The sequence below is a fragment of the Alexandromys fortis genome, unplaced genomic scaffold (genome assembly GCF_014885135.2).
Source record: "Alexandromys fortis isolate MF-2015 unplaced genomic scaffold, M_Fortis_MF-2015_v1.1 scaffold_237, whole genome shotgun sequence".
Taxonomy (NCBI): domain Eukaryota; kingdom Metazoa; phylum Chordata; class Mammalia; order Rodentia; family Cricetidae; genus Alexandromys; species Alexandromys fortis.
This window is the reverse complement of record NW_026068137.1, coordinates 1,160,462-1,185,868: the sequence shown is the minus strand read 5'-3', so window position 1 is coordinate 1,185,868 and position 25,407 is coordinate 1,160,462. Positions and strand designations below refer to the sequence as shown.

General features: G+C 43.3%; 1 protein-coding gene across 4 annotated transcripts in view; it reads right to left on the bottom strand.

The window, feature by feature from the left end:
• Positions 1-19,297, bottom strand: part of Sntg2 (syntrophin gamma 2) — a 203,156-nt gene extending 183,859 nt beyond the window's left edge. For 2 of the 4 annotated variants that reach the window (XM_050126549.1, XM_050126548.1), the window contains exon 1: positions 19,103-19,297. In XM_050126549.1, coding sequence (XP_049982506.1) covers positions 19,103-19,174 — 72 coding nt within the window. In that variant the 5' untranslated portion in view covers positions 19,175-19,297. Of the gene's footprint in view, positions 1-18,210; positions 18,337-19,102 lie in introns of those variants that run through there. The other 2 variants (XM_050126551.1, XM_050126552.1) reach the window with 2 other exon arrangements.
• Between the last annotated feature and the right edge of the window lie 6,110 nt (positions 19,298-25,407).

Sequence of the window (25,407 nt, the reverse complement as noted above, 5' to 3'; positions counted from 1 at the left end):
TTTGAAATAAAGGGAACACTCTTAACTTTTATTCAACAGATTTAAAAAAAAAACTGTTACCTAAGTACCAGGTACAGTGTCCTGACTTAACAATCCACATGAAAGAAATTTTGGGAGGATGAACATATAACATTTGAAATGACCGCCCCAAACCTAATGCAAACTATTCATTTGGCCCAAAATACATCCATTCCACTAACATCTTTAACTTAAATGAACAAGCCTCTCTACAAGAAAATGAAGCTATAAAGATGTAGAATGATTCTTGTCCTTGGGGAGATACAGCTTATGGTAGAAGTGAATATATGAATGCAAGAGACATATAAATAAGTAAGTGTAGGTCTCTAGGTCTTCAGAGGCTAGGGAGATACCTTGTGGTTACAAGAGCACATACTGCTTTAGCAGAGGTACCCACATTGGGTGACTCATAACTGCCTGTGGCTCCTGTTCCAGAGGAGCCAATGCCCTCCTCTGAACTCAGTGGGTATACACATACACATGCATACACACACACACACACACACACATCATACTCTGTCTGTAGCTAATCCCAGGAACACAAGAACTACCCCAAACTTGGGGCAGGTCACACAGAACTTCCTTTAATTTGTGAGCAAAAAACTATGGAAGGTGGAATAAACTCAGACTTAATTCTGTCTATAACATCCACAAAAACTCCTTTCTGTTTAATTTAAGATGTTTCTTATTAGACAAGAGTTTAAGTTCTCAGTGAAATGACAAGAAAATGGGTGTCTGTCCTTCCTACAATCAGGAAATACCCGAGGAAAACATCCTGGAAGCAAACATTTCTAGAATTATTAAGAAGTTCCTTTTTTCAAGAAATAAGAAATTATTCCTTTCCACTCAAGATTAGTAGATAAATGCTATCTGATATTTTAGGGGGACAATAGTGAGGGAAGACACCCAGCCTATAGGAGCCCTGAGGCGGGCCTGCTGTGATCACTCTTCCCAAGGATCACAGCAGCATGTGACACAGGTGTGATGTTTCCACCACGGCCATGCACCGGAGCACAAACAGCACAGGCTCCTCTGCGCTCATCCTGCAGAGTTCTCCAGCTGGCACACACCGCGTCTCCAGATCCCAGGAGGAGGTGGGTTCTCAGCCCAAATCACATCATCTGCCCAAACTGTACACCACTTCTTGCTGGGAAGAGGTGTGTGCACACAGTTCCAGGTCCAGCCACAGGCCATTTTTACAAACAGACCTCCATAATAGACAGACGTCTAAGTTCTATGAGGATAAAGCTTTAGCAAAGAATAAAGTAACGATGTTGAGAGGCTTTTGGAAGCAATGAAGACACTGCCTGGTAGAAATGCAGGGTGTCTAGTGCTTGCTTAGAAGTAAAGGGATGGCTTGGGTCAGCTGTATCTAATACTGTCTAAAGTATGAGGAAGAAATTAAACAAAATAAGCTCCAAAATAAGGAATAACCAGAAAATAGTAAGAAAAGAAAAGAAAACATAATAAACTTCAAAACAAAACAAAAACAAAAAAAAATGTTGAAACTGGTAATTTACCAGAGAAAGCTTGAAGGAGAAAACAACAAGCAAATAAAAGGAAGGAAGGAAGAATGAATGAAGAAGAAAAGAAAACAAGACTCACCAGAATAAGGAACCCCCGAAGAGCTCATGGATTTTAGATCCATGATGAAGAATATTGTAAAGAATGGTTTTTGCGAAGTGTGTTAGTATCATAGACATACACCCTCCCTCTTACACACACACACACACACACACATACACACACACCATATTGTGATTGATTGAAATTTGGCCCTTTCACCCTGGAATGTAAAGTGGTTTTGATTTTCAAAAAATCAATATAATTCATTACATTAATAGACTACAAACAAAAAAGCCATACTATCATCTTAATAGATCTGTAAGAAACATTTCACAAAATTCAACATATTCTAATACAAATCCTAGGAGTGGGGTTGGCAAGATAGCTCCTCAGCATATAAAGGCACTCACGGCTGTGTCTGATAACCTGAGGTCAATCCTAGCAACACACAAGGTAAAAGCAGAGAAACAATGCCCGCAAATCCTAGAAGGAAATCTCCTTTAGTTGAAAACGGCATTAAAAAAAAACATACTTGACAATACTTGACAATGAAAGACCAAATCCTTCTCCTTTAAGATCTGAAACAAGGCAAAATGATCTTTCATTTTTCTCTGTGCAATACTATACCTGAGGAGCTACATTTATAATAAAGCAAAAATAAAAAGACAGAAGAAAAGGACAATCTGCTGGGAAACCAATGCTGTATCCACAGGGAATACAGTCTCGCTTTTTAAAAAGGTTCATAGAACAACGAAAGATGGCTTAGTGGTTAAGGTCTTGCAGAAGAGCTGGGTTCAGGTACCAGCACCCATGTAGGAGTCCACAGCTATCTGTGACTTCAGCTCCATGTCTTTCAACATATTCTTCTGGCCTCCCTCTCCACCAAACATACACACACACACACACACACAGACACACACACGCACACACACACTTGCAGGCAAAACATTCATACTCAAAAAGAATTTTAATTTTTAAAAAAAGCTTCCATATAGCTGGATCTGGTGATGCAGGTCTGCCATCCTATCTGCTTGGGTGGCTGATGCAGGAGGGTTGCAGTTTCAAAGCCTACCTGGACTGCATAATGCCTCCAAGACCAGCTTGAGAAAATTGGTGCACTTCATTTCAAAATAAGAGCAAAAGGGGGGCCATGGATGTAGTAGCTCATTTTGCAAGGTTTGGGTTGCATGTGTAAGGCTCTTACTCAATATCCAATGTTAATTTAAAGCTGACTCCACTGTGGTGACAGAGGCAGAGTCTGATCCCTCTCTATAGGATGTCACAACACTCACACTGACAGAAGTTTACACTCACTGCAGAGGAAGTGACAGGAATTGGAGCCTGGGTCCCAGCCCCAGTCTATCCAACCTGGGACTCCTGAGTCATCTAGAGGATACAGCAACTTGGAGGTACAACTATGCACCTAGCTAGAAAGAGTTCCTGGGACATGGGGAGCTGCCCTCCTACAGGAAAAGAGGGTATCACCAGATCTGCCATATGGCACCTGAACAGTATTCTTTAGGACAAGAAGGAGTCCAGGAAACAGAAGCCTGTGACCCTTCAGGAAACGTACCCGCGGTTCCCATGGCACTGCAGGTGGGAGAATCAGCATGCTCACAGAGGAAAGAGCTGCAGGAAGATCCCCTTGAAACTTTGTATTGCAGAACTGGGCACTAATACTCCCGGGTCAGGGACTAGCTGTAAAAACCAGATCGACATCTCGGTCATTAGAAGGAAGGAAGTCATAGGCATTGCAATGGCGCTATGAGAATTGTACTTGGAGTCCAGAACACGCAGGAAGACAGGGCCCTCTAAGAAACTTGCTCATAGCATACTCTGTGGCAAGGATATAGGGAAGACCGAGGGCTCAAAGATGCAGGCAGGAGTCCAGGGGACTAACTTGGGGGTCCTAAAACCAGCAGAGCAGCTAACTGAACAGGAGGGAGACCAGCTGAGTGGATGTTCCTGAACCACTCGCACGCTTTCTTGTTTAGGCTTTCCTGAGGCAGTCTGACAGCCCATTGTCATTGTGAACTTGCCGGGATTATAATTACCTAGGGGACATTTCTGAAGGGATCTGAAAAGGTATTTCCGGAAAGATGTAGCTGGGGAGAGAAGACCCACCCTGAATAGCACTATCTAATGTGTCCAGTCCTAAATTAAGGGGGACAAAGAAGAAAGCCAGGGAGCTGACTCCCAGCCAGTTTGCTGTCCCTCCCTTCCTCCCTGCCTCCCTCCCTCCCTTCCTCCCTTCCTCCCTCCCTCCCTACCTCCCTACCTCCCTCCCTCTCTCCTTCCCTTCTTTCCTGCTTCCACATTGTAGCTGTAAGTCACTAGTTTTCTCCTGCTCCTACTGCAGTGAACAATCCCCCTCCCCAATCAAGACTAAACACACCCCAGTCAGGCATTTTGTCACAGTACAAATAAAAGTCACTGAGGCGGTCAGCTCACAAAAGCCGAGACACTTGAAGCCAGTATCAGACTCCCTGGATAAAGCAGTCAGTACTGTAAGGTCTTGCAACAGCTCGCCTTCATGTACCTCAGACAGTCCCCAAACAGCTCCTATTGTAACACTTGAAAATGTAACAAAAGCACCCTTATTATTTTTGTGGGCAATTAATTACAAGAGGACTTGTTTCAATACAGCTTTCTTTTCTAGAAATGAGCAAGTTATTTCTCAAAAGTCACAGACACAATGCAGTTATTCATCGACTCTGAGCATCATGAAGAGATAATGACGCCCAAGAAAAGCTGGGTGCAGGGACATGCTTGTCTCTGAACACTGCAAGGGACAGAGTAAGGCCTCCGAAATAGGGTGTCTTACCCCCAAATTCGAGGAAATTGATACCTTCCTAGTTAAAGCGAGACTCAATTTTAGAATAAAACCAAGGTAATGAAGTGAGATTTCTAAGAAAATGCAGCAGGTTTTCCTGGCTGTGAGTCTTTTTTCACAAAACCCTCTCCAGCTGACTTACGGTAACCAAGAAAGACTCAACTACAGCTTAAAAAATTCCTGAAGTCAGTTTCAAGTGGAGATACTTGAGTTTAGCATCTGCTGTTTGCACAGGTACTTTTCCGGCATCTGTGGAGCCACCCACTGTTGCAGGCAGTAGAAAAGAGTGTGGAGACACCCAGGTTCAACTTAGTGAAATGAATATGTAACTTTAAATACATTAAGTCCAATAGTTTTGTCTGCCCAGATGTATACCTATCAGAAGTCAATGCAGATGTGTTTGTTATTAATAATTAATTTTATTAATTTAGTTGTGAGCACAGCTTTCAAATATCAGAGTGAGTCAGATTCAGGGTCAAACGAGTTCCACACAAGTTCTTATACAATTTAGGTAATGTGACAGCCACCTGCTAGCCTTCTTGGAACTTTGACCAATTTTTTTTTAATATTTTCAAATTTTAGAAAATCATGTATCATGTAAATTTAAAAAAGCCTCTTTGAAGCATGTTGCCCTTCTTATCTACTTTAAGATAAATGTCTGTTTCTATTTTAATACAACTTGGAACTTCTTATGTCATTCTATTTCAATTAATTTTTTTCATTTTCAGTGTGCTTACTTTATAAATAAAAAGGGGTTAGATTCATGTTGGTGCTGAACACTTCTCAAATAATGAGGTCTATCTGTGGGTGTTTGAAAATCTCAAAACGCAGGGAGGTAAAAGATGCAACTTCAAAATCTCTGAGCTCAAAAACAGTGACATGAACCAGGCGCTCAACTCAGTTTCATAATAACAAGAGAATAAGAATCACGTTCCAAGCCAAAATCAACATTCACCTGTCTCTCTTGTCCCAAATCTCTACCTGCTGAAGGAGTTAGGCCATGAACCCGGTCAGAACAGGCAGACTCCTGTTTGAAGGGAGATGTGCTTATTCTGTTTGGAGTTAGCATTATCTTTTTCTCATTTTTATACAATGATATAAAACTTTTAGTGTTTTTAATTTAAGTTTAGTTTTCTCTCCCCAGTTAGATCAGAGGTGAGGATAAGACTCCTCCTGTCTCTTTTATATAATTACCCGATGTTCTTTGCTTGGCTTCATTACTTAGCATTGTAAGTAACTGAAAGAACACAACCTATCCACCCACAGACAGGCTGAGCCTCTGCTTTGTGCCATAGGTGAGACACTCATCTCAACTGATTACTTCTGTTGCAGAATTGATGCCGTTTCCAGGGAGCCAGCATCCAAACCCCACTGTTGTACAGTTCAGGGTGATGTGGTTAAACCCATCATAAATTAAGTGGAGTATAGACAAGTCAAAGATACAAGGCAGCAGCATGCCCCAGCTGTCCCCCCAGAGTCAGGACTTTTCTGGGGTGAGGAAACCCTCTGTCACACTTAGCTGGCCACGGTCAGCCCTTGTGACACCCAACACTGGATGGCAGCTCCCCTCTGAAGCAACCACTACAGATTTACACTGCTTCCCTGGGAACGTGCCTGCATACAGAACGAGGAGGACTGAATTAACAATGACATAATTCCCAGGAAACAAAGGGACTACGCCTAAAACTTGGGAACAAGGGAAAGAAGTGTGGAGGATCTTCAGGAAGCTGTAACTCAGAATTCTGTTTGCTAATCTTCGCCATTGAGCAAGGAAACAAATCTTCACCCAGAGTCATGGTGACAAACCAAATTCCAGCGGTCCCACTAGGTCCTTTTCTTGCCCTTGTGAGAGAGACGACATAAGGAAGGAAGGATTCAGAAGACACTCTAGGGAAAGGGGCTCATACTGTAGCCCATGAGCCTGACTGAGAGGTGACAGACAGTCGCTGAAGCCAGAATCAGGAGGTAATTAAATGAGAATGAGAAAATACTAAAACAAATTGCACAGAGATAGCTGAAGTAGTTGAGGACATAAAACTCCATTCTAGTTCATTCGGGAGTCAGAGCAAAGTGAGAATTTCCTTTCTGCCTGCCAAGATTCCTTATCACTCCAGAAATCCCAGCAACAGAAAGGGAGGAGGCACTAAAAACCACTGGGGGTTCATGATCAACTCTATTTAAAATTACTACAGCCTCCACCAGAGCTGAATAGAGTGGGCATAGGAGTGAGCATTGCTGAATCAGGGGATTCTGAGGAACACTGGCAAAGACCCTTCTCAGCAGGGACAACAGATCCTTGAAGATGGTAACACATGCACCGTTCCATTTTTGAGAGCAACTGAGGGGCACACTAAAGCTGCTGGGGCTGTCTTGAGAAACCTCCAGAATGAAAACAGGAAACGGCGTGCACAGCCTGGATCACACCAGGAATTCTCGGTAGCTAGCGCTTCCAACTGGACATTGCCAGAGAAGAAAGACAGGAGTCCCTAGGACATGGTGAGTTTCTACCAGTCATCCCTTTGTAGAGTCATAGATGCACGGACAGTAAATGTGTGTATGTGAAATGGGCTGAGGTCAGTCTCAATCTCAGGCCAGGATATTAGGGAGGTTAACTACAGTGTGAAATCCATCACCAAGGCACAGAGTGGATACCACCCAAACACTCATGTGGGCTTCCCCTCTGAATGCTGTGAATACCATTGATTAATAAAAGATCTGCTTTGGGCCTATTGTAGCACAGAACAGGGCAAGGTGGAAATTCTAAGCAGACAGAGGAGGAGAGAGTAGGTAGAGCCAAGGAGAAGCCATGTAGCCGCCAGAGGAGAAAGACATGAGTCTCCGGCCAGAACCTTGCCGGTAAACCACGAGCCTCATGGTAAAATATAAAATAATAGAAATGGGTTAATTTAAGATATAGGAGCTAGCTAGAAATATGCATAAGCTAATAGGCCAAGCAGTGTTTTAATTAATACAGTTTCTGTGTGCTTATTTTGGGTCTAGGCGGCCGGGAAACGAATAAGCAACCTCTGCCTACAAAACACCACTTCCTGTTGTATTCTCAAAGTTCAATGTGTCATAAAAATGTTAGAGGGACTAGAGAAGCCATTTTCTGGAACATATTTTTAGACAAACCTGGGTCTTCAGTACTCAGCAACAAAAGCATCAGAATATGCTGTGCCAATACAGAGCAAAGATTGTTCTAAAACCCACTCTGAGAATTAACTCTCACTTGGGACAAGTTAGCCTAGAATGGCTCAGCTAATCAGAGAGCAGGTCATGTAACCCTACACAGGGGATCAGTTAACACAGCTGTAGGCCAATTAACCTATATGGAGGTCAGTTAATCAAAGAGGGATCAGTTATCCCATGTGTGATGTAGAAAATGACCAACTGTGACTCCATAAATTATAGGCATTTGTGAGAAATAAACCAAAACACTCTAAACAAGAAACAACTAAGAGATACCCTTAATAAAATGTTCTCAACTTACAAAAACAGATGAACCTTATAGATTTTAGGAACCACTTTTTGTCCCATCCAAACCAAGTTAAAGGAGCCGAGGAACTCTTTCCTCTAAACACTCTTCAACATTTCATACACGTTCCATACTGAGGGACTGTTATGTACGACCCACACAGACCTCAGAAACTTGAAGCCAGTCAGACCACAGAGGGTGGCATGAAAACACGGTTTGCATCACTGGCTGGTATCTTGGACTCTACCCAGAATAGCAGTTTTCAGAGCAGCCGGCCTGGCCATCTTCAGATGGCTTCTGCATGGACCCCCTACCTGTCATCTTGTTCCTCCCCCTTCTCAACCTAAGGGCTTAACACAACAGTCAACAGTTCATCCTAGGGCACCCACACAGAAGCTCCTGAGTTAACTCCTCTACATCTTATCTTTTTTCTTTCTGAACCACAAAATGCCAACCTAGAAGTGCTTATTCCTACCTTAATAAAAAAGCAAGATTCTTTGGTGGCTACAAGGGAATTTGGCCGAAGTGCTGGAAGGGAATAACAGAAATACCCAGGGCACTTAGAATTTTCAGAGACCTGAGCCAGCTCTGGCCTTTCCTATGTAATTCCTATGTAATTACACAGAGAAGCACCCTTGCTAAGAGGCAGTCACTTCAGGAGGATCTGTATGTCACCCTAATCAGACAAGTTTTCCATCTCATTTCCTCCCCACCACACATGTCATTTATAGCTACCAGTTCCCCATTCACCATTGAGACTGTTTTTAACATATAGCCTGGTGTATCTTTATACCAAAGGATGTTTCTGGGTTGTAACATTACCCAACCTAAAAATGCTTCCTATCTATCTATCTATCTATCTATCTATCTATCTATCTATCTATCTATCTATCTACCAGCTATCTATCTATCTATCTATCTATCTACTCATCTATCATCTATCTATCTATCTACTATCTATCTATCTATCTATCTATCTATCTATCTACTCATCTATCTACTCATCTATCTATCTACAGGCTTGGGACAGAACTGAGGGACTCCTCCAAGCTCTGTAAGTGCCCTGTTATTCAGCTTTTATCCTTAGCCTTCTTTTTCCCTTTTTTTCTTTGAGATGGGATGTTACTACTCCATTTCCCATGCTGCCCTTGAACTTTGAAACCTTCCTGCCACGGCCTCCTAAGATGCTGGGATTGCAGGCTAGTTCCACCAGGCCAGCCATAGAGATTCATTTTTATTATCAAACCTGAGTAACGAACATCCTTCATATAGTATGAGATGCTGTTCCTCTTTCTTTTGCTAGAAAGAGCAACCCGTTTTGTGTACAGAAGAGGGGGCCAGCCAGTGTGCACAAGTAATCATCTCATTATTGTTGGTTATTAGCAGTTTCTGAATTGGAATCTAATTTATCCAATCTTAACCTAGCTTGTTATCTCTAAATCCCAAATGTCAATTATGCACATTTGATATCAGGACTATATGCATAGCAAAGTATTTTTAATGTCTAAGAAACTGCACGTTTTTCTAGCTTTAAGAGAGTTCAAATACAAACAATTTTGTAAGTTCTCAGTACTTTTTCATATCTGTCTGGGTTTTAAATGAACAAATTTATTTTAAAATGCCATTTTTTACATTATAACATTTTTCAGTTATAAATCAGTTTCTACTGCATTTCAAACCCTAAACACCAATTTAGACAGTGTTGACTTTAGATTTTTTTTCTTCCAAAGCAATTACAGGAAATTTATAAAAGCTAAGTCAATTCAGCTTCAAAGAAATGTCATATCTTTATAAAACTTTTAAGTTGCCATTTTAACACAAAAATATTGCTCTCCATAATTATAGCCACCAAGAAATATAAAGTAAGAGACAACCTGTAGGAAGAGCCAGGCCTGGCACTTCTCTCCTGGTAAACCCTTGGGCAGGAAGAGTTCAAGTTCAAGGCTAGCCTGGGCCGTGTAGTAGGACTTAAGACCCCAGGTCCACAAAAACAAAATAATAAATAAATAAAATGAGCAGCAAAAATTTATAAACATAAGCTTAATGTAGAATATGTCCCAAGACAATGTTCTATTTTACAAATGTATTGAACCAAGCATTTGTTACTGTGAACTGAACTGTAAAGTATGTTTTATCAGTTTCATTCTTCCAGATTGTAAAGGAATATTAGAAATAATTTGTTTTTTGAGTAAACTCAAGAGGGAAAAATCTTCTTTCTCAAAATTGACAGCCACAGTTCTAGAGCTAGAAGCCTCATTCACATTCTCACACTCACGGGGTTGCTTTTTCATGAAATTCCACCAACACACAAAGCTCAGACAATCTGGCACACAACTTTCCTTATATCCCCTCCCAAGGCTTATGCAGCGAGCTCCTTCCCTGACCTGCGAGCTGTCTCCCAGACCTTGTGGTAGTAAGCCAGTGCACAGCGGCATCTTCCCTCACCTACCATCTCCAGACCTTGTGGAAGTGAGCCAGCACCCAGCGGCCACCTTCCCTGACCTGTGAGCTATCTCCGGATCTTGTGGTAGTGAGCCAGTGCACAGTACTAGTGAGCCAGCACCCAGCAGCTACCTTCCCTCACCTACCAACTGTCTCCAGTTTGTGGTAGTGAGCCAACGCCCAGTGGCCACCTTCCCTGACCTACCAACTGTCTCCAGACCTTGTGGTAGTGAGCCAGCACCCAGCAGCCACCTTCCCTCACCTACCAACTGTCTCCAGTTTGTACTAGTGAGTCAGCACACCAGAGGCCACCTTAGTGAGCCAGAGTGGAAAACACGTGACTGACTTCAAATGTGGATCCATCCCTTTTGTGTCACTGTAATATACCAGTCAGAAACAGTCTGGGGTTGGGAATCTTTGTTCTGGCTCACAGTTTCAGAGGATTCCATTTATTGTGGCAGCAAATGCACATTGGGCAATGCTCTACTCTTAACGGTGGGAATAAGAGGCAGTGGCTGTGAGTAGCAGAAGGAACCAGGAAGTAGATAGAATAAAATCAGACCCAGGAGTGAGTGTTTCCTTCAAACCCTCCCCTGCATCTGGATCCATTTCCTAAGGGTTTCCTAGCCTCCCCAAACATCATCAGTCTCTGGAAACAAGCATGAGACTGTGAGGACAATTCAAACTCAGAGGAAAACAAAGGGGTCCCTCCCTCCCTGCTGGTTTCTGATCTTCTTATTCTTATTGATCCTGACGATCATTCCTCTCAGGTGTAGGATGTAGAGGGGCCTTCTGTAGCCACATCCCTGCTGATGCCGCTGCTGGCTGGACAGGCAAGGACATTTTGCCTAAAGCATCAACCATGCCCACCTGATGGGCTGGTGCTAACTAAAGTCACGAAGTCCTCCAAAAAGTCCTTAGAGCATAACTCTCGGTACACATTGGCAACTATGTAAGTGCATGTGGTATTCATAAAACAAAGATCACACTGCATACACATTGTGTCAATCAAACACTTCAAAGTTATACATAAATCATATCTCAATTGCACCCTCTGGATAAGACACTATTAACTACATACACTTTCATGATTATACAAATCCAGATTTGGCTTTAAGTTTAGGAGACCATTCTTCTACTGCCCACGGAAGACATATGGAAGGACAGAGCTAAAACCTTCCCACATACATTGAATATTTTGTCCAAGAAGCCCTCCATGGGGAACCTACCTCAGTCTGTCAGATCCCAGCTGACTTCACCAGGAACAGGTCCTAGGCTCACCTAACTATGTGGAGTTAGCAGGCTCTGGACTGTTTCTGACAAAGGAGTGCACTGATGGCAATGACCTCACACACAATGCCACAGGCGGGACAAGGGCAACCCTTACCGAAATGATTCAGTAAGGACAAACCCTGCCCAACTGAATAAGACATGTTCTTAGGAACTCACCAAAAAAAAAAAAAAAGTGAGAATCAAAACTGTGGAAGCATCAGGACTGGTTAGTAAAAATCTGCCTTGAGAGCAGTTTAGTGAGGTCACTACAACGGACCTCTGCCACCTTCTAGGAGCGCCCTGTCTTTTTGAGCAGGCGCTATGACCCTGAATCTCTTCCACTATGGGTGTGCAAAGGAAATAGAAACATTAGCTCTAATAGCCCCAGTTCCACAGAGACAGGTAGACGGTGCACACACGTGTGCTCTGCGTAATGTATGGGCAAATACGTTGAGTAAATATGTGTGCAATACACTTCTGTGTTGCCTACATGTGTGTGCTAGACTGCAAGCATGTATGCAATGTACATGAGTGCTCTTTGTGCTGTGTATGTGTGTAACTTGTAAGAATGTTGAAATGCATGTTTATAGTATGTACACTGTGTGTACGGATGTAGGTGCTATGTACATGCACAGATACAAATAAATGAATCTGTTATATGCATATGTGAAACATGTGTTCATGTACACATGTTATATCCATATATATAGCATGTGCATTTTATACAAATGTGTGGCATGTACAATTATTTGAGGTATGTATCATGGTATGTACAGGTACAGCATACATCTGTAGCTACCATGTGTGATTTATGTGTACCTGTGTGGAGCATGTTGCACACAAGCTCTATCCCTGCCCCTGAGGAGGCATGTCTCTCTGCCTCCTCTCCATCCCCACCCCCACCCCAGCTGTTCCTTCACCTCTGGTTTGCAAGTGATTGACTGGGTTCATAGACTTCTCTACCCAAACAGAAGAGGCTACCAAAGGGGTAGAGCCCCTTCTCTATGCCTCCTTGATCAGTGCAATCACTAACCTGGTTGAAGGACAGGCTCCTGCATCATGAGGCCTTCCCTCACCATGGACATATAGTGTGCACAGCTTCTGTCTTTCTCTTCCTCAAATGTAGACCCCTCTCAACGGCCTCTGCTCGTACCCCGGATTATACTGGTCACCAACACGGAGAAAGCTTCTGCTCATTTAGAGCTTCAGTCTCACAGAAAGCCGAACACAGTGACCTACGCCTGTAAGCCTAACACTTGGGAGGGATAAGCAAGAGAATCCAATGTTTAAAGTCATCCTTGGCTACGTGGTGAAGCCAGTGTCCTAAAACAAGGATAAATGAAACCTTGGAGTCAGGCAGAGTCCCCAGACAGATATGTATCTACATCTCAATCACGACACTGGTATCTCTAGTTCCCAGCATAGTGAGTGGATCATAAGTAGCTCAGTTGTGTATGGAACTTCTACCTGTGTGTCTGTGGTCACATTCACAATCGGTCCCATGGTACTTTCTAAGTGAGATTCTCTTTAGCATCACAACGTCTCATTTTCCAGAGATGGCGGTGGTGCTGGTTACCATACACACTCTCCATCCCTCTCGCGGAGAACAGAACTACAGTCAGTGCTTCTAGTGACGCCAGAAAAAGATGGCCTCTACCTTGCTGCAAACACGACAGCGTTTTCAATGCTAGAATTGAATGAAGTCTTACTGTGAAACAAGTAATATTGCAAGAAGGCGGCATGGCCTTCTGAAATCTCCAGTGCCAGCCAAGACAATGCTTGGGGGAAAGGGACACGGTGGTGCCATACACAGGGTGTACTTCTAACTATTAGAAAGATGGCATTTTCCCCAGTCGCCAGGAATAAACAAGAGAATCTAACCAATGTCGACAACGTCAACACCAGCATGTGCTTCTAAATAGGCTGCTTCCCACCGCTGTGGAGTCTGAACACCCCGGGTTTCAGGGAGGAGAAGTAATTTCACTTCACTAGGGACATAATGAACACTCCAGGTAATTACAGTGCAAAAGTCAAACTGATAGAGCCATTTGGAAAAGCATAATTACCTGAAGAAATCACTAAGACAATCTTCGGCATTGGGAACGGAATAAATTACATTTAACTATTAATGGTTATGCTCGCATGTAAAATTGAAATTTAGCTACTGTAAAAATAAAAGGACATAATTTGTTGAAATATAAATAAGCTAATAATAAGTTAAGATACATGATCAAGAATCAGGAACGGAGCTCTCTCCCCTCACTCCCGGCAGTGGCAGCCATGAATAAACACAACAGAATTAGCCGGCTCTGGCATCTGAGAGTCCAAGTAACACCATGGCCTTGCCTCCTCCTCAGAAAAAGGGCACAATTTCCACTCATTTAGAGATAATACTGCCACCAGAGCTGGGACTGTCCCTGCATAAGGAACAGGCACACACACACTGCTCTTAAGGGAGGCACAGGACAGCATGTGGGCAGAGCACACAGACAGCAGTGCACTCAGGTGGGAGGCCCTGGTTGAGACAGCGACTCTAAGGAGCCCGTGAGAGGGAAGCTGGAGGAAGGGCAGGGTAGCATGACTGCCGAGGAAATGAGCCTATCCACCAAAAGTGAGAAAACCAGGAGGCCAGTGGGCCCCGTCTAAATAGTCAACACAGGCCTGCGGTTGACTCGATGATGTTCCGACATGAGAGCATCGGAAAGGAGACCCAGTTCAGGGTTATCGTAGAAGGTAAGACTTGGAGTTATTTTCTCTGAACCCTCAAGCAGATTTGACCCAATCAAAGTGGGTCCATGGAACGCTACAGTGGCTTAATTCAGGGAGGCCCAGGACCAGGTCAGTAATAGGCAAAAAGTTATGCGAAATATATGGAACAGTGGCTACCCGGTAGACCCCAGTGTAAAGACGTGATTGGGGCGGCCACCCTACTAAAAGGACGGTTGACAGCGCAGTCCGAAGCTGAGAAGTGGGGGTGTGGGACTGGGGCGATGGAGTCACCCCGTCCTCAGTGGGGCAGAGGACACGCCCAGCAACTGAAACACAGCGTGACGCCTCTTGCCATTACAGAAAAAAATCATAGAATCGGGGACTCAAGTCGGGGGTGGCCCGCTCCGTCTCTTTTACCTTATCTTGGAAAGGGCACGAGGAGGAGGAATTTTTTGTTCAGCTTCTAAAAGCTGAGTCGGCCAACAGTGTGGGAATCGCCCTAGATGCAAAGTATTTGTTTCCCATGGAAAGCAACATAGATTTTCTGGCATTACTGGCAATTAGGCCACACTTCATAAATATGAACTGTTTTTGCTAAGTATTTCAATGGTAACATCAAAGTTTTATTATGGAGTTGGGTGTGATCCTATGGTTACATTTTGTCTATAATGAAGTACTGCCATTTAAATCTCTGCTTGCTAGAACCAGCTCTAGGAATGGGATTCAACTTTGGTAGGTGATTTGCCATCCACTTATTTTGATTAAAATAAAAATAGATACATATATTCTGTCTTCATTGGTGGGCGCTTAAGTGACATTACTACTGTCTGGAGCGAGGGGTACATTTGTTCCTGAAGCTGGGGTCCAAGGAAGAGTGATAAGAGAAATAAATCCACAAAATGGAAGTCAATGGGCACAGCCATTTCAATATCGCGTGCGATTGTATTTATCGTAATACAAGTCAGTGCTATAATCTAGTGGGATCTATCCAAATGTCAAATGGATTTTGGTGCCTGTCCCAGCTGGGTAAATCAAAATTCTGACAGTTTAGAATCAGCATCGTTCTTCCACAATAAAAACATTACTGAAAATAATAAGACAAATAAGATGTAGGCAAGCAAAGGTAATGGAGATAAAACAGGGAAACGGAGTGAAAATTCAGCAGTTTTGGAGTAAGCAGTCTCTGAAATTAGAATACCTTATGTGTTAAGAGTATAACCTGACATCTTTATAACTTTGCAATTACAGCCTTAAGTAAGCTAAAAGGCATAGTCACTTTCCTTAAATCTTAATTATTCGCCTAATAAAAATGTAACGGGTGAATAATAATTCCAGATCTGGGAAGAAATATTAAACACGGAAATTCGAACTGAAAAAGAATGACATAATCCTCGCAGCACTTTTTAATAGCATGTGTTGAAGCGCGCCGGATGGTAGTGCTAGGAAGTCATTGTCACCGGCAGGATAGGATTGCAGAGATGCCCTGTGTGTCCTTGGGGTAGAGAAGAACAACAGCAGATGCTCCCAGAGGAAGCCAGGAATGTCCGCGAGTGGGGATCAAGTCAGCAAGGGGAGCTTAGTGCAGAAATAGAAGGGCTAAGCCGGCTTCCGAGGTCTGAATGGGACTCCAGTGAGGCCGAGGAGACAGCGCCACCTCCTGGTGGCAGGAAACAATGCAAGCTTATAGGACCACAGGGAAAGAGCTCAGGGGCATAAAACCCAAGTGCCTTCCCCGTGAAATTATGAATGTCTTTTCCCTGGAAGGCCTTTGAAACCTTCTTTATTTCATTGTATGCAACAAAAATGCTCAGTCTAACTGAATAGCCAGTTTCCGCAATACTGGAATACTGTATCTATGTATGACTAATGTATGCATATGTCATGGCCTCACCATGTACTACACTGATCATATGGAAACTGGAAGTTGTAAATGACAGTCATTTGCTAAGGGTGATTGGTGTCAGAATGCAAGTGACCCTAAGAACTGCTGTGGGGGGCTTCCGAGGCTGGGGTTGCTAATTCTCTCCAATGCTACCCACTGTAAGTATAGCGCACTTCCTGGGTGCCCACACAGCATGGCACAAGGGAGCAGGAAGGACGGGGAGCTCACCTTCCCTGATGTAATTAACTATATATGTAAATAACTACAGCAAAGCACAAAAGCAGGCTCCAGAGAATGTAAGCACCTAACAGCAAAGAGTCGGAGTGCCATGACTTCTCTCTCATTTTGCGCTTCAATGTTGTCCCCTCCAGCCTTTCTTAATGGCGGTTATGTGAGTTGTCTTGGAAAATACATCTATATAAAAACTGAAAAGTATGTTAATATGTAGATATAAGAGGGTGTCACATATTTCAGGAAAAAAGGAAATTTAATTTCTGATATTTTTTGACAAGTAAACCCAGTGTTCTAAATTAGGTCCTGTTTAAATGTTCACTCTGAGACAAGTCTCCAGGTGGAGCCAGGTAACTCTTTGTTTTAAAAAATACATGGGTTTGGCCTGTGATGTCACAGGCACCAAGTTGAGATAGAACGTGTCTGTAAGAAGGAAGGACACATAGCAGCAGCAGGAAACGAAGGGTAGTAACAGGATCCTACAGTGCTCGCCCAACTCATCTCTGCAGCAATGGCAGCTCTGGAAAAACAGCTAAGTGATGGCGCTACTAAGTGCGCCTTCCCATGGGCAAGGCATGCCATCCTATGAAACTGTACTTTACTGCTTCACACTGTTATGAATTGAAGGATGACCACTTAAAAACAGAAAAACAAGTCCTGCTGAGAACTGCAGACTCTCAGTCTATGAGATGGTTGATCCTCGGAGCAGAACTTTGTGAACTGACCTAACTTAGAAGAGTGTGTGAGACACCAAATCCAATTGCTGCGATTCAAACAAGCAGCCATTACAAGGAATATATTAAGCTTTTGACTTCAGACAAACAATTAAAAGTAGGAATACAATAGGTTTCCTCCATTTTTGTTTTATAATTACTTTTCTAAGTAGATGCACTAAGTTCTGCTCTGAAACAATTGCATAGCTAGATATTGGAAGCTTGGTAATATTATGCACAGCAATTGCTAAGAAACTGAGGGCTTTTTCGATGACTATGCACCAGTGATTAACATGGAAGCACCATCCATCAAAGGTTCAAGTGCGGAAGCATGAAGTACAATCAACACAATGTTGTGTTGCTAAGAATGTGTCAATGTCAAACTTGGCAGATTTTCTTTGACTAAGAACTTAGGCCCCACTCATTGGGGTTTAGCACTCATCCCAGCAAATCTCATGTGTGTTCTGCGTGATGACTGAGGTACGTGGCCTCAACGGTGGCGAAAGTTTCCTTCAAGTACAGTTCCGAGGGGCCATCTTACACCATCAAGGCTACTGTCACACATGAGCAGGTCTTGCACTGTCTAGCAACTTCAGTGACTGACAGGAGTTCAATGAGCCTCTTCAAAGGCTTCCAGGTAATGCATGCACCTAAAACTGAAGTCTGCCAAAGCTCATGGGTAGGTTCAAAGGCGAATAAACCAGTTCAATTCCTCCTCTAGTTATAAGAGTTATTAACAAGACCTGTTGCAAGACTGCTTCCCAGAATGCACCATGGGAGGACGCCGTATTAAAGTCCTGAGAATACCACGACCGAAAGCCAGTGACTCCTGAGCCTCTGCGCTTTTTTTTTTCCTACCGTTTCCAGGCAATCCAAGTGTGTTTTCTAAGGTTTGAGTCACATTTGCTGTAGCTGGGTTATTATTCACATTACAAAGTATGAAAAAAACCAAAACAACCTCGACAGAATCCTACCACATTCCACCAAAAGCGTGGAAGACGTCGACGGAATTACTAGAACAAAGCAGATACATCGGTCTCAACGCATTAAACATACCACAGAGCAATACCTGTTTCAGAAGACTGGACAGCCACTCTTGCCTGCAACCTCAGAAACCTTCGTTACCCTAAAAGGACTTCCATCTCTTGCAAGGCTGAGGGTCTGGACTCTGGAGCAAAGTTAAAGAGGAGGTGTGACTGCACCCCAGGACAGGCATGCACGCACAGCTTCCCAAGGCCGTGATAAACAGCTGCCGTCTTGCGCCCTCACCAGAACACTCGGTTGTGCTGTGTGGGTGGCAACTTGAAGGTTTCCAAGAACTTTGCGTTTTTGTTTAAGCCAACAATTCTGGGTTTTGTCAATCAATAGTTTGTTTGTTTGTTTAAAAAAATAAGGATGGGGGAGGGGTGTTGGGTAGGCGCTAAAATAGACTCTTTAAAATAATGTTGCAAAGTTGACCCATCAGCGTCCCCTTGGTTTCTGGAGGTCCTGATCTCGTGGACCGAGCGACAGGCAGTGGCAGTTGGCACCACACCCCATCAGGGGCACAGCAAAAAACCCCGCATAGTGCCGGAGTTGCTGCAAGAGCCACTGCCTGGGGCCAGAGGGACCATTCCTTGCAAGAAAAGCTGGGCAAAGCCCAAACCCCACGTTCTGGAAGACCACAGTTGTCACGCAGTAAAGGAAAGCACCTGTGCCCCATGACCCAGATGTTCAAGATAAGAAAAATAAATCCTGCATGCTGGTAGCTGTGATGTAAGAAAGACGAGGTTGCGGTGCCCAGGGGCTAGTGGTGTCCACTGTGCCCAGGGCCCAGCGCCAACCCCCGCCCACAAGAGCCACCCGGATAGTGGGACACAAGGACGCAAAGAAAGGAGGGGGTGCTGGAAGAGGAGGGAAAACAGGGGGACCGAAGGGACTCAGGGGTGGCAGAAGAGGGCCTCCAGGGGACCCCCACTCACCCGCGCGGGCACCAATAGGTGACTAGGACGCCCGCGGGGGGCGGCCAGGGACTGCGATCCCTCGGCGCTCATCGCCGCCCACGCGGCTAGGCGCGCGCTTCGGGCTCCGGAGCTCCCAAGTCCAGCGCCTGCACGGCGCCCGCGCCCCTCTCTGGATGGGCTGGGGTGGACAGAGCCAGCAGCCACTGCGCTAGCGAGCCGGGGAGGCACGGAACCCCGCCCACCTTCTAGCAGCCCGGCCCCTACTACCCTGCTCACCGCCCACCAAGCTCCGCCCGTTACCATCAAGCCCCGCCTTATGCCCGGTAACCCGGCCCAACAGCTCTGCCCTTCCACCTCCAGTCAGAGCTGGCAGGAGTAAATTGTGAGAGCAGCAAGGAGGGCTCCCATCTTCTTGCAGAGACCACCGCTTTCCCACCTTGGCAAGCAAAGTGCAGAGCTGAGGCAGGGTCAAAAGGCTAAGAGGGCACCTGAGCCAAAAGAGATTAGGAAGTTGTTCCGGGTAGATTCTGATGATACCACCATTGGAACTTATGGATGCTTTGGGACCACTTCCACTGGCAAAGCTTCTCAGATTCTGAGGGTAGCAACGCTTTGTCCTGACGACAATCGTGGGTCCTTTTGGTCTTTGTAGATCTCAACACCATAACCTAGCCTGACAACTCTCAGGACATCCTCGGGAACCACTTTCTAGAAAAAGAAAGCATACTAAAGTACCCACTCCTTCGGCCACAGCTGTCTCCATTCCTGGGTGCCCCCTCTTGGCGTTTACTTAGACCCCAGTACCCAATCACTGTGAAGACTCCTTCTGATGTACAGGACTGGGTCCTGATTCCATCTTGCCTCCCAAATTTTCCAAAAAGCCTCCAGTCTCAGTTAAGAGTTTCTCATATTTGATCAGGTTTATGTCAAAAGAAATATCATAAAAGCGATACTAAGTTCTATATATCCACACCATCCTAGTATAAATGGAAATGGAAACCTGTTGGGAGCCGTGCGGCCGAGTTTTGAACCATTTTATGAGTGCTTGTCCAATGAGGCAAAAGCCCACGGGGACAATCTCACTTGGCAAGGACCGGAAGACTTCAGGACAGTGCAGAAAACAGCCGGACCACACAGCCTGCATGGTCTTTTCTCTCTTGTAATATTGATGATTCTCTTGGCGGTGTTAGTGCCATTTTGCCAATCATGCATGGGACAGATATGATCATTCCTGGACACCCCCTTTTTTTCTTGAATATCTTCTCCTAAAATTCTTTGGGGGCTGATGCTTCTTAGGTTTCTTGCCTGGGGATGTCAGCTGTCACTTCAGAAGCGGGAGCTGTTCTAATTCAGTGTTGACAGGATTGGAGGCTGGTCACCCCTATTTCTGTAAATATGTTTCGAACAATAGCATTCTTGCAAATGAGCGCCTATGTTTATCACCTTTATTTTTGTAAAGACAGAATCTACCTGGCTCGGTATTTGGCCAAGCTGGCAAAATGATAACTGTTGTTTTGGGTTTAAAGATGTTCTGAAGTAAAAGTTGGGGGAAAAAACCATATTTGACATATTTGTTTTCGCTATAGGTTGGAAGATGGGAAAAACTTGTTAGTATGGGAAAACATGCTTGTTTTGATGTATAAACAAAGATGCCTGGAGCTATTCAGGGCCGGTCACTTGTGGGAAATTCATCTGGTGATCAAACAATTCATTTCTTTGCACTGATGCCTCTTCCCTGTCTCAGGACCTGAACCCAGGCTGTGGCTGGGCCAGCAGACACTAGTCTGAGCTAAAAGTCTGTGCCTTCCTGCACCCTCACCAATGGGCTTACAACACCTGAGAAAAGCCCCAGTCCACAGGCAGGCATCCTGACATGCTCATCTTGGCTTTACTGCTGCATAGGCAGGGACACTTGGAAATCTAATATGTGGTTTTCATATGGTCAATGATGGACAAGCAAATGTGGAACAAACTATTTACAATTGGACACTGAGCATCCCCAGGTTTGTGACCCAGAAGCACAGGAGCAAGGCAGTTCAGATTTCCCAGTCTTCAGCCTAAAATTCTACAGCTTTGGTCCATGGACAAAGGCTTACAGAAATCCCTTTATGCTTGTCCAGTATAAAATATATGCCTTACGTGACTGGATGAGGAATATTAAGCAATTTGTATTTGTAGAATAACCTAGAATGGGCACGAGATCATGTAACTCATTTGAAGTTGCATTTTGAAAAGCACATGAGTTTAATCTCTGAGAAATCAGAGGTCTAAAGAGACTTTTTACCCAAATTACCAAGGGAAGGTTCATCACATGGTCTGAAGAAGACACAAGCATTTGGTTATTCATTGTGTTACAGTTGATAAACTGGGTATTAGTTCAAATATTGCAAGTAAATAAACATAGATATCTTTTGATCAAATCCAAGCTAATTATTAATTTGGTTTTGGTTATTCATCATGTTAGACTTGATAGACTGGGTATTAGTTCAAATACTGCAAGTAAATAAACATGAATATCTTTTGATCAAATTCAAGCTAATTATTAATTTGATAAATACTTTGTCTTTCTTGGTGATTACTGAAGCTTTTTCTGTGATCATCCCATGATCTCTGATCCAGGATACTTTGCTTGCACTAGGCTGCCTTGGTAAGCTATACAATTCAGGTTTGCTGTGGGACAATGGTCTTGTACCCTATAAAGTTTTGCTAGTTGTACTGGTTTAATAAAATGCTGATTGGCCAGTAGCCAGACAGAAAGTATAGACGGGACAACAGAACAGGAGAATTCTGGGAAGAGGAAAGGCTCAGTCTGCAGTTGTCACCCAGACACAGAGGAAGCAAGATGAGAATGCCTCACTGATAAAGACCTCTGTGTGTTTCTTTGGGACTGAATGGCTGCAGGACGAGGTGGGACAGAAACCTTTGTCAACAAAGTTTTAACTATAATAGCTCATATTTTGAGCATTTGGTGCTCAAAGGGCTGCTCATAGAGTTGCATTACTGTTTCCTATGCTTTAGGGCTTCCCTTCATAAAAGTAACAGTAAAACACTGACTATCCAAAATCCTGAGAGGGGCTATGTGATGTGAATTTCTTGCAGGTTGGCCCAGAAGTTTCCATGGTGCATGTAGAGTTCATTCTGAAATGTGCACCAAAGAGAGTCTGTGTCTCTTTAACTATTATCTTCATCCCACGTTAACAGAAACATTGTAAAGGCAGCACACAGCCATCAAAGTAAGGAGGCCTTGACAGGGGGAATTTGGGTGCAGCTGGTACATTGTATCTAAGGAAGCAGATACAGATGAATGATGGTGTTCAACTCAGTTTCTGTTTTTTACCCAGTCCAGGACTCCTGTACATGCCTTGGGGCCACTCTCCTTCAGGGTGTGTCTCCCCACTTCTCTTAAATCCATCTAAAAACTCCTTCAATAACATGCCCAGCTGTCAGAGTCCAGCTCAGGAATGGAGTCCTGTGAGAAAAATTCTCACTGCTGCTGATAATACTCCAAGGCAAGTATCTCGTGAGTTCCTTTTCTTCAAAACAAGGACTTGTTCTTGGAATGAGTTTTTGTGATCCTCCCAAGTGCAGAGGACAGAAGTGGATTTACTTCGGATTACTCATTGATAGATGTTGTTTTTAAATTCAGTGTTTATGCCTCTATTAAAAAAACATGTTTTTGTCCCATGTAGTTTGCATCTGTGATTGTAGACAGCTTGAACTCATGAGAACTTTACTCTTGTGACCTTTCTTAACCCTCAGAGTATAAATTGTCTGGGACTCTGAATAAAGTTGGCTATTGCATGAGGCTAGTTCACCTCATTTATTGTCTTTGTTCTTCCAGGTCCTACTGTCTCTAGAGCGGTGACACCTAAGTTGTGTCTCTTAGGTTGACAGTTAGTATTAACTGTAAGATATGATCAGCCTATTTCTAGGAAGCAGAAGGGAAGAGGCTGTCAGGCAGCTTAGGCCTAATTGTTTATATCAGAGGGACACAACAAGTAGCTGAAAGACTGACCATCAGTCCTGCCCACTAAAGGGGAAAAGGGCTTTGTGTGGTGACACACAGGGACATAGACCTCAGGGAATATTCAAAATGCCTCTTTGACATATAGACCTGGGGAAATATTGACCATCCAAACTGTGGTCCTATCCAACAGATTTTTTTGGTAATATAATAAAGATTAATTCAAATTATACAGATTTTCCTAGTAATGCCCATTCTCTTTTGCTTTCTTTGTCTTTAGGTTCAGTTCAGAGTCATGTATTACTGTGCCAAGGACTGCTTTAGTCTTGATATTTTGAGATTATTTGAACTCTCTTCCTTGCTTCATTAATAATTATTATATTTTATATATTAATTATATAAAATTTATATAATAATTATATATTAATATAAATATATATTTGGGAATATATATAAATATCACAATACATCAGACTAGAAGGCATGATGCTAAATCTTCACCAACTCTCATCATGTTAATTAAATCACTTGGTTCAGTTAGTGACTTCAGACTTATCCACTATAAAATAAGTAATACATATTATAGATACTAAGTAGTACATTTCTGACCATAAACATGAATGAGTTATCTACTTCTTGAGGGGCAACACCTCAAGAATGAGTAACTGTCACACATAGTATTTGTGACTCAGGAGCTGAGAGTCTTCTCATGAAGGTCTTCTGAGATCAGGTAGCCCACCAATCATAATCAGGTCTGAATCCTTCTCTTCCACTTACCTCCAGAGAATGAATGTACAAGACAGCTCATCTCTCTCAGAACAAACAATAAGATAGAACCAATAACTACCATGTGACATAACTTCAGAGAGGACAGAAATATACAGTCCCTGTATAAAGAAAGACACAGGGATTTGAGCATCAGCAGGAGTGGATCTCCTAATAGGGGCTGGGATGTCACATGTGTGATAGTGGAGATGTCCATTGATGATCCTTGACTATGTCTATCATTGCAGTGACAGCTGACAAATGGCAATTTTATAACTTCATCGTGTGTGTGTGTGTGAATGCATATGCATGTGAGTGTGTGTGCGTGTGTGTGTGTGTGTGTGTGTGTGTGTGTGTGTGTAGGGGCTGTGTTCTTGAAAAGTTTTTTTTTTTTGGCTTTTTGCTCATCCATTTTATTATTATTTCCTTCCACATTTTACAGGCTTAATTTTTTGAGTTCTTTATATTTATTGGGTGTAGGGCCATATTATACAGGCCCATATTTCTACATTTTTTTGGCCGCCAGACTTTAAGGCCACAGTTTGCACTTGCCACCCAGAAGGTGGTCACCTGGCCTTTCCAAACAAACTGATGCCATCCTAAACAACGGGTCAGGATATGCTAATGTCACTCTGCTCTTTCTTTGTAATTGTGGGAGACAGAGCTCGCCTGGGGAAGAGGTGTTAATTCCGTCTACATGACATTGTTGTGGATGTCCTGCTACCCCGGAAACAGAATGCTAATGAACTTCCCCTCGGTTTACCTTTTGATATAAAAGCTGTTTGGATAATAAACACGGGTGGGAGGGGGTTCAGGATTTGAATGAACCCTGAGACCCCTCCTGATATTGCTGTGTGAACTGTGCCTCAGTTATTCCCAAGCCTCCCCTCTGGTCAGAGAAATAATTTATAGTCTAGGCTGGCCCCGGACCATGACAATTGGGAAGAATATTCAGCACATTAATTTAATCCTTCTATTTTCGCAAACTGTCTTTTCATGCTATCACTTCTTTCAAGCTTAGTTTTGGTATTTTTATAACTTCATTAAAATATTAATTATGCTTATGGCTATTTTAATTAATAATCATAGTTTTAATATGTCAAATTTAAGTTGACAAAATTTTCACTTACCATTTTTTTATACTTAATTCTTTTCAACTAAATGGGTTTTATTGTTTTTTTTTTTTAACACATCAAAACTCAGTCATCCTTGTCAATTCTCAGTCTTTCTGTCTCTAGCCATTTTTTATATGATTATCTTATATTATACCAAAAGGTATAGCAAGGTTTCAAACCCAGTTTTGGTTCTGTAATTTTTAAATAACATTGTTTTTCATGAGATAGTTTATGATAGTATTGTTGCCCCCATGAAGTAGTATGTGGCATGGGCTTACTCAGAGAGACAGAGGTTGGTATAACTCCCATTGGAAATGCCACCATGGGCCACAAAGGGGATGGACACTGGTGAAAGCAGATCTGTGTGTCAGTAGCACCATGTCAGGAATTACGCCTTGGGTCCACAGCAAACTTGATGAAGCTCTAGTGTGGCCCTAGAACTCCAGAGATGGCAAAGCTAGAGTCTTATTTGTACATTT